The sequence below is a fragment of the Parasteatoda tepidariorum genome, chromosome 3, assembly GCF_043381705.1.
Source record: "Parasteatoda tepidariorum isolate YZ-2023 chromosome 3, CAS_Ptep_4.0, whole genome shotgun sequence".
Taxonomy (NCBI): domain Eukaryota; kingdom Metazoa; phylum Arthropoda; class Arachnida; order Araneae; family Theridiidae; genus Parasteatoda; species Parasteatoda tepidariorum.
The window spans coordinates 11865748-11876510 of NC_092206.1; the positions used below are offsets into that span (position 1 = coordinate 11865748).

Sequence of the window (10763 nt, forward strand, 5' to 3'; positions counted from 1 at the left end):
GTAGAAATTATGGCTCATCTGATCAAGCTACAGTTTTTCAGTCGTTTATGGTCCATCCAATATGGTCCCGAGCTCTGGTAAGGCCCTGGATACGATGTCGTACTGATCATGTAAAACATTGGTACTCAACGGGGGCGATACCGCCCCCCTGGGGGCGTTGGGAATATGCTGAGGGGCGGTGAACTTGTTTTGGGCAGTAGGGGGGCGTTGGGTATGTTTTGGGTGGTAGGGGGCGATGAGCATGTTTTGTCATTCAAATTTAAAACTTAGAAATAAAATTATTAAATTAAGATTTATTTAATAAATAAAATTAATATTAAAGAGAAAAAAAAATTTAATCAATATAATAAATAAAGATTATCCGATACACCATTTGTGCCAGCAATAAAATGAACTTTAACGGCACCTATTCTCCGATCCGAACCAACACACTCAGCGCATGAGTCTGTACCTTTTGTCTTTGTCTTATTCAAGCCATTTGGTGAAAATTGAAGTCATTGCGCTTTTAGTATGAATTTTTGATTTGACCCGTGTTTCTTATAAAGGTTTTTCTTAGCTTCATTACAGTTTTTTTCCCCTGCCACCAACAATGTCGGTTAATAAAAAGAGGTGTCATCAATACAGTGCCACATACTTGAAGTTGGGATTTGTTCAATCATTGTTGAACTCTCAACTACCCATGTGTTTACTTTGTAATAAAGTTTTATCTACTGAGGTAATGAAATCTTATCGTTATCAGGAGCATTTGCAAAAAACTTATCCTGACAAACAAAATGAAGATTTGACATTTTTCATGAACGTCTTCCTTCACGCTTCTGAAGTCACCTTCGGTCTCTGGGTTACTAGCAACCTCATCACAAAAATGCGACGTTGGTTTAATAGCTTCTTATGATATATCAAAATGTATTGCTAAATCTGGGAAAGCTCATACCATCGGAGCAGAGTTGATACTGCCGTTTGTCAAGGAAGTTTTAGAAACAGTTTTACACCATCCAGTCGCATCCATTGTAATAAAAAAATATCCCGTAAGCAACGATACAGTGCGGCGACGAAATGATGAATTGGCTGAAGACGTTGAAATTTCTTTACGCAAACTTTTGATATCCAACGAATTTTCCCTTCAAGTTGATAAATCAACCTTGCCAGATAATGTAGGCTTTACTGTAGGCATAGGTCCGGTTTGTAAAGGTAGGAAAAATTATTCAAGAGATGCTTTTTGCAAGAAGCTTGATTGTAGATATCAAAGGTAAATCTATTTTTAATACTTTCAAAGATTATTTTAAAGAGAAAAACATTCCTCTTGAGAATATTATGTCTATTACCACTGATAGGCTCCTGCAATGGTGGGTCGACTTTGCTCTTTTGGAAGGGAAGTTACCAGATATCTTAGCTGTTCACTGCGTGATTCACAGAAAGCATTTAGTAGGGGAAAATCTCAGCAACCGTTTGCATCAATCATTGCAATATGCCATATCTGCTGTGAACAAAATTCATTGAAATGCTCTCTACGATTGATTATTCAGACAGCTGTGAAAGAAAACCGATAAAGAATTCAATCACTTGCCGATACTTCGCTGGCTTTCCAAAAGCTTCTGTCTCAATAGGTATTGGAATCTTTTCGACTCTATGCTTGAGTTCCTCGAAAACAGAGATGTAGCTCTGAGAGACAGATTGCTGGAATTTAAGAAAGACTTTGACAGATTTATCTGTAAAATTTAAGGGTGATAATTTACATCTTCAAGGCAACGAGCTCAATTTGATCCCTACAAAATCAGTTATTTCTGCCTTTCTAAAAAAACTCATTTCGTGGAAGCAGAATTTTGGTTGGAATGAGTTCAGCCAAGCAGGCGAAATTCACTCTGATGACGCACAAGAATATTGTCAACACCTTGACTCTTTGCACATGAACTTTTCTGACCGTTTTAAAGATGTTTTGTTCCCTAGAAGTGCCTCAATGGATTTATGGGTTCTGAACCCTTTTGTGAATATTGAAACAGTAGAGGTTCAGATTTACGAGGAATTGGTTGAACTTTTAACTAAGTAAACCTTGAAATGATGATCGTCTCACAGAATTTTGGCTTAAAGGTAACATCAGTTGTCTCTATCCTGGACTGTAGACTATCATTAAACATTTTTTAATTGCCTTCCCTTCCCCCTAGTTTGTCGAACGTGGAATCAATGTTGTTACAGATCTTATCACGAAAGGGAGAAATCGACTCAAAATTGTGCAACGAGGGGATTAGCGTCATCATCTAACTAAAAGTATTGAGCCGACCGTTAAGAAATTGGTTCTGAACCATTAAGTACAATCATCCCACTAACATAGTTACTTGAATGTTTTGCTGATACTACTTTTTAGTGCTAAAAATCATTTTGGTTGTTTTTTTAATTATCTAATTGAGAATAAATTATTTTTTAAGCATAGGTTTCTTTGTTGTATTTTTTTCATTAAACGTATTTATTTTTATTATAACAAATAGACTGCGATTACCTGCCGCGAGAAAATTATCGAGTTAATGAGCACATTATATTTTTTAAAGAGACCAAACAAATTTAAAGCGTAAGGAAATTAAGATTTTGCTTATAATTCAGCACACCTCCCTCCGTCCCCATGCTCTAAACAACTGCATTTTCACGAAGGGGGGCGTTGAAATGTTTTTTGCTATTTAAGGGGGCGGCAACGTTAAAAGGGTTGAGAATCTATGATGTAAAAGCACTCGAGTCGGTCTTCAGATGCCATACCGCATTACAGTAAAATTTCGCGGCGTTGTCCGAACGGACCCGCCCATTTTCATCTCTCGCATTGATGCTTGTTATTATTTCACGCGTTGTTACTCGTCGGTTAACACAGACTATTTTACTCATACGTCGGTCGTATATGGTGGGAGGTTATGTCGGACATTCTCGGCACACTCTTGACGCTGTAGATTTAGGAATGCTGAATTCCCTCAGAATTTTCAAAATGGAATGTTCCTGCCCCATATGTCTAGCTCCAACCATCCTTCCAGGTTCAAAATCTCTTAATCCTCGTTTTCTGGTAAGGTAGGTTGTTATTTTATTTACGTCAATCTTAAGCTGCACAATGGACTATTGGCCAAGGTTTGGGAATCATCCCTGAGGATGTGGGTGTGTATTTAAGATGCGTTTGACTTTTTCGTGGCATTTAACTCTGTTCAAGCTCGTCAAAATTAGGTACTTTACTTACGTTGCACTAGAGCTGCTCAATAGGCTCTTTGTGACGGTCTGTGAAACGTCCCTGTGTATGATCCGAAGACATGTCATCGCAATTTTAATCCTCTGCTGAGGGGATGGCTCCCCTGCTTTGGTAGCCTGATGACCTTCGCGCTAAGTCGAGCACTGTACTATGGAACAGTTTAACGAAGACTGATGGCGAGCACTTTTTGTCCCTACGTAGACTGACCAAAGTGGTTTCCCACTTGCTTACTGACCGCAGCCATTGATGTTTGACTTCGGTGTTTTGCTGGGAACTGTGTCTGTACGATTAGTCCACTGCGGGACCGTCTGGTGGTCATAATTTCATTAGAAATATTCTTAGATGAATAACTTGAACGCAAATAAAATTCATGTGCACTACACATCTATACATTTTGTACGCGATAATACTACCATATGTATTTGCATCATGACTTTAGTCACCTCATTGTGTATATATATACGCATAGATACTCACTTCGAAGACTTGGTCTGCGTGATGTTTTGCCGTGAATTCGTGGACGGAGGGTTCCGTGTATCGTCCAAGCATCAGGTAAATGGAGTGTATTATCTCCCGCATTTCATCACGTCCGATGCGGCCATCCTGATCAATGTCGTACAGTCTGAAAGTCCATCGAAGCTTATCAACTGTCGGACCTCTCGTCATCATCGACAGGCCTGTCAGAAATTCCTGAAAAAACAAACCCAGACTGTTAAATTTCCTAGCATGAATTACTTTTAACCATTTAAAATGATTACTTTAGTTTTCTTTTTAAATTTTTATGGTAGGTTGGTATTTTATTTACGTCGCACTAGAACTGCACAATGAGCTACAGGCAGCGGTCCGGGAAACATCCCTAAGGATGATTCGAAGACATGCCACCTCAATTTTGATCCTCTGCAAAGGGGATGGCTCCTCTGCCTTGGTAGCCCAACGACCTGCTCGGGAAGTCGAGCACTTTACGGTAGAAAACGAAGACCGATACTGTGCACCTTTGGTTTCTACACAGACTGATCAAAGTGTTCACCTACCCGCTTACTGACCGCAGTCAGTGATGCTTGACTTCGAATGTGTTAATAAGAGCAGACGGTATTTTAAGTTATGAAATCATTCACAGAAACGAACTTTCTCTGAATAATATTTCTTATCATTAGTAAAAATTTTTATTTTTTAAAATTATCAGCAGATGGCTGCATAAATTATAGCTGGGAAAATATATTTCCTACGGCCTCATAAAGAGTTAATTTCTTATAAACATAAGTTTTCTTTCACTTTTTATTAGCATTATATAATTTTATTAGAGAATCTTTATTAGAGAATCAAATGAGAGAATCGACTTTACTTGTCAACCTTTAATTTCCACTTTTACTACCTTTAATTGACTTTAATTAGGATTTCTAATTAACAAATAAATTTAATGAATCCTGCATTATATATTTATACCCGTAATGCCACCGTGAGAAATTGCGAAGATCATTTCAAATGCGAACTGGATATTGGCGAAATCAGCAGAACCTTTAGGTACCGATGATGCAATCACATGAAATAGATGTTGTACTTCACAATTACCCCCATCAACACTGCCCTCACTGATTTCATGGCATGTTATTGAGTGTATGAATGGAACTGGTTTACTAGAACGTTGTATCGGGTATAAAGGGTACCTGAAACTAAGTGAGTTTATACAGATGTTACCGTTTAAGCTGGAAGTCTGTTAACGTGTTCTACATATAGTTTGTCTACGGTAAGAACTCCCCCCGTCACAAAGTTATGTCTCGTACTTGAAATAGTTATGTCTCGTTATAGTTTTTATTTTATAACCGTCGTTGATCACCCGACCCGTTCATATGGTTTACGACTACTAATGTTCAACTCCGTAGCCTTGTCATTTTGAACCCAATCCCGAAGACAAGGGAACTCCTGGATCGAGTATTGGGAGAAATTTTGCCTACGTGGAGGACTTCTCGATGGAACTAACTCGCATTTGCGTTACATGGAGAGGAAGACCACGAGAACCTCCCACGGTTAGCCTGACGGCAAGGGGACTCTAACCCATGTTCCGCCTACCACGTAGGGTATTTCACGTCAGCACTGTGATCGGTGCAAGCCGGATGCGGAATTCGTATCAACTGGGATTCGAACCCGTATTGGAAGGTAAATGCTCTCCTGGTAAATCCCCTGAGCCATCGCTGCTCTAATGACTACATTTAATAGATAATTTCTTGATTCCTTGCTAAAAATATATTCTTATCAGGGGTTGAAAAATAATATTCGAAAACGGCTCCCTCGTTATAGTAAAATAAGAACTCCTCCAGACTTTCGCCTGGACCTGTGGCGGTGACTAGGGTAACGAGGTATGACTATTTCAAGTTGGGGTGTAGGGTCACTGTTTTGGAGTGGTTTCGGTTCGGGTCGGCGGGGGAAAGGGAATCTTCCTCGGTCTATTTTGTTGTCCTAGAGCAGGGGTTGCCAAACTTTTTTGATCATCGACCCCTACATAGTTTTTCGAAATATCCATCGACCCCCATAAAAGTAATTTTCTGTTAATTAAAATAAAACTCNCCCCACTCTCCCCTATATATTCAATTAGTATCGTCGTGTATAATATTCACGATATTATTGTATTCAATGTGTATTGTTATCGTTAATGATCGCGGTAATTTTGTAATTGATACTCCCATGCGAATGACCTGCGAAAACCGAAATCTGGAGTTGTTTTTACGTGTTGACCCACTGACGACTCTGCACGTAAGAAGTCGTATTTTAACCTGCATTCTTCTCCGCATGACAAAACCGGCTCTCCCATGCTATTGACTAAGGGAATAGTGCATTTGTGGAGAAACAATCTTCTAATTTTGCACATTTACTAACCCACAAGTGGATTAAGGTACTTGGTTTCATGGTTCGAAGGTACTTGGTTTCAAAATCAATAGTAATAGTAAGAGACTATGAGTTTTATCTTACTTTACGAAATGACTACAATTAAGTTTTTACAATCTGTTAAAGTTTAAAGCAAATATTAGACATTGTTTATGTTGATTTTGGGAGATCGTACACACAAGCATCTCGAACCTTATTTATAATTAGGTAATAGTAAAAATTACTGATTACTATGGTAACGAGGTATGACTATTTCAATTTGGGGTGCGGTTTCACTACTTTGGAGTGGTTTCGGCGGGAGAAAGGGAATCTTTTTCTTCGGTCTATTGTGTTGTCCTAGAATGAAGCTACCCTCCCTAAAATGCGCCATTCTTGTTTCCATAGCATCAGGCGGCCTCACACTTGGTGGCGGGAGGAGTTCTCAGCTTAGACAGACTATACCATAATCACCACCACGGGTTCAGACGAATGGCTAGGGGAGTTCTTACCTTAGACATACTATAGCTAATCTACATGTTAGCTAGGGTGACCCATTGAAGTTCAGAGTTAAGCGTTTTCTGCATTTTAATTATTTAATGCGCATATTAACGGTTTTCGTACAGTCAAAGTACGCGAAATCCGATAATTAAGTGTTAATTGCGCGGTGATTATTTCGATTTAAAGTGTTGATTGTTCGATTGTGTTAATTTTATTCTTTAAAATTCAAAAAATAAATAAATAACATTACGTATATTTATTTAAGCGCATAAGAAACGTTGTTCGAAAAAAGAATTTATTGTTAATTTATCGAGTTGCAGATAGTGTAGATTTGCAGATAATCTACAGTAGGTAGTTTACAAATCAGGTAATTTAAAAAATGGAACTTTAACGGGTGGGGTAGTATGCGAACTGATTTCTGTACTTAGGTGGTAACAAATTTCTTTCAACGTATCATTCGTCTTGTACAGTCCCCGAGTCCCTGGCCATATTACAGAGATGGGCATTTGTCATTCAGAATAATGAATAAAGAATGATGAATAATTATTCAAAATATGAATGATGAATAAAGATTTATTCATTAGTCAGAAATATTTTGAATAAAGAATAAATCATTCATTATTCGTTATTCAGTATCCTTTATTCATCAGTCAAGAATAACTGAATAATTTCACCGGTCAACAAAAATGGGAACGGATGATGAGACGTTTAAGAGCAAACGATGTTTTGCATCTCGTTATAGACAAAGACATATCGATTGCATTTTTTGCTGGTTATTCAAAATTTTATTCAGAAAAATTAGTCATGACTAATAAGTTTATTCATCAATCATTATTCAAAAATTTTTATACATTTGCATAAAGAATGATGAATAATGACTAAATTTTCATATGAATAATCATTCAGAATAAATTTATTCTGAATAAATTTAGTCATGAATAAAATTTTCGTGAATGATGCCCAACACTGCCATATTATTAGACGCACTATAAGATTCTATATAAACAAGTAAACAAGTAAAAAAATAATTTTAAAAAATAATTTGTGTAAAATGAAGAAAATTTATTTATTCCATTAATGATAAGATCTTTTTTTTATAGTTGCGTTAAAACAAAAGGAAAAAAAAACTCCCTCATTGAAAAATCTATTTCAATAGAATCAGAGAGAAAAATCGGAAAACGGTTCATTTACTATCATTAGAGTTCTCTATCAATTGATTTTTATTTTTATTTTGAGTGTTTTGTGTAACAAATTGCGAAGGAAGATAACAGAAATAGGAAAGAAAAATAAAATAATCGTCGCTAATCACACTTAATGACTCTTTCCCTAAATATTCCTCTTTTTTTTCCTCCTGTGCGCCCTGTTTAAAAGATAAACTTAAAACAGAAATGAAGTAATATTTTTCTGCAGCTGATGGAATGATTTGATAAGAGTCTAGGATTAGAAATTCGTAAATAGAAAAGTTCATTAAAGAAAGAACAAATAAATATGAATTATATTTAGGCTTAAGTCAATAATATAATCCTTTTTGTAAATATACTTCCATTTATTGTTTTTTCTTTCCTTTTTTAATGAAAGGAAGAAGAGAAATTTTCGAATCTTTTTTTCAATGATTCCGATTGCCTTAATTATTAATATTTTACTAATTTATTTTTCACTCATTTATTTGAATACTTATTTAATTTTTGTCTTTTGAACTCCGTAATAGGTAAGGTTTCTTTAGTACTTTCGAAAAATTGCTTTTTTTGTCAAAAGATGCTTTAATTCTTTTAACTAATTTAACTCAAAGGTGGGACAACAAAAGAAAAATATATAATTACTCTTATTTTGAATTTCAGGCACCCTCAAGCAGGGGACAGCAAAAATGGTTCTTTTTTGCAAATTTCTGAATTTTTCTAAGCTTGTAAATCCAAAAATCGCGTTTTCATATAATTTTGAAAGCAAAATACATAAATAAATAATTAAATAAATGAAATAATTAAATAAATGAAATAAATAAATGAAATAATTAAATAAATGAAATAATTAAATAAATGAAATAAATGAAATAAAATAAATAAATGAAATAAAATAAATAAATAAAATAAAATAAACAAATGAAATAAAATAAATAAACGAAATAAAATAAATAAATGAAATAAAATAAATAAATGAAATAACTGAAATAAAATAATTTAAAATAAAATGAACTAAAATAAATTAAACAGTTTGCTATAAGGACCTTGAAATATCGAATCAATTTGAATAAATAATTTTTTTTTATTTCAATTTCAATTGATTTTAAATTATTTACTCTTGTATAAACACATTAAAAAAACAACCTTNCAATAATTACTTAATTATTTGTTTTCGAATAAAAATATTTTTAATTAAAAAAGTTTATAAAAAAATTGTTTTTCTGTACCTCTTTAATTGTATGGAAAATAAAACAGGGGGGTGCAAGTGCACCTCCTTGCACCCCCCTGCCGGCGCCCTTGATTAGGGATCGAAACTAATTTAAGAGAAAAAAAAGGGAAAAATAGTTAAAAAATCAATTGGGTCACTAATGAGGAAGGTGCCGTGAAAAAAATCAATATCAGTTTGATTGCCTGATAAAACTTGGCTGTGTTTCTAATAGTTTCCATTCTACTCCTCTTCCCTTTAATCGACAATAAAACTGGTTTTGATGTACATTTTGTTTTTCTTACCAGTGACTCGACAGAATCCGGTAGTATTTTTACTGGATAACGGTAAATATATGACTTATACCAATATTGTTTTTTTTAATTACTTTTGTTACACGATAATTTGTAATCTAGTCTGTTCCACACATCTAGTTTGTTCTAAGCTCACGTAAGAACAACGCTATATTCTTGTTTACATTTGTCACAGGCTAAAAATAATACACATAGGTGTATACATGTAAAAAACGATAATATCGTGATCACTACAGTTATTATTATTTATTATCGAATTTGAAAATAGTGCATAGCGACAATTATTGAATACGATGTTAGTGTCAGCGAGCGTTAATAACTTTTATGAAGGTAACGAAAATATTGATCAATTTATAAATATTATAGAATTAAATTGTACAAAATATTGCGTTATATATTTTTAAATATCGAAATTTTTTGTCAATGCATCTTAAATTCGGTACTTATCCGTTGTAGGGACCGATTTTCGTGTTGGCGGTAACTCGGAAAAATAGTCATCAACACATGATCCCTATAACCAATAAATATCTAAATTCGTTCTCCCGAAATCTAAATTGAAGAACTAAGAGTTTATGTGGCGTGAATTAAAATAATTTCCTCTATTTTAATAAACAAGTAATAAACACGCGAGATATTTTCTCTTTAGCTCCAAATAATGTTTTTGTTTAAGGAAACTTCAGAATAAAAATGATTCTCTCTTGAGTCAAGAAGGAAAAGGAAGAATTTTATGAGAAGCTCTTTACCGAAAAATCTCTTCTTTTAGTGGCCATAAAACTGAATATTTAATGGAAGATACTTCGACAAGACTGAGATCGTTTCCAGAATTTTAAAGCAAGGTCTAAAAAACATTATTCGTTCTTGAATTTAGAATTTTTATTCGAATTTCACTTCTGCTGACATTCGTGGTTATTATTTCCGAGGTAAAGAACAAATGGCGTAAGGACTGCCTTTTATTTTATATAACCGTAGTTGAACAGCAGACCCAAATTTTGGGTTTAAGACTACTAATGTACATATATGGCAGTACTTTTATTTTCGTTACTTGTACCGCCGGTACAAGTAAAAAGTACGTACTTTTACTTGTACTTCGTTACTTTTTAAATTTAGTACTTTTACTTGTACTTTCGTTACTTTTTTAGGGTACAAGTACAAGTATTTGTAACGGAAATATCGAATGAAATCGTTACTTTTTTGTAAAACTCGGTAAGCTTTCTTAAAAAAAATAAAAAAAAAAAAAAAAAAAAAAAAAATTTAATTAAAAAAAATGCTTATGCTTTTTTAATTTATGAAATTAATGTGCAATATCTATGCATTCACAGGTATCTTCGTATTTAAATACCTTCTGTTTCAACTTATTCTGCACATTCAATTATTTTTTACTAGCTCAAAGATCACAAAGCTATCTGAAACCCCGTGTTTGCGTTGTTTATGTTTGTGCTTTTAAAACGCGTTTCTAAAGAGTAAAACAATTTTAAATCAATGGTAATTTAAATAAA

At 34.3% G+C, this 10763-nt stretch overlaps 1 protein-coding gene across 1 annotated transcript in view; it reads right to left on the minus strand.

Moving 5' to 3' along the window:
• Positions 1-1515: 1515 nt before the first annotated feature.
• Positions 1516-10763, minus strand: part of LOC107449361 (A-type potassium channel modulatory protein KCNIP1) — a 136352-nt gene continuing 127104 nt past the window's right edge. The window contains exons 5-6 of the mRNA XM_071179066.1: positions 3692-3904; positions 1516-1674 (exon numbers count right to left, since the gene is read on the minus strand). Of these exons, the coding sequence (XP_071035167.1) occupies positions 1516-1674; positions 3692-3904 (372 nt within the window). The remainder of the gene's footprint in view (positions 1675-3691; positions 3905-10763) is intronic.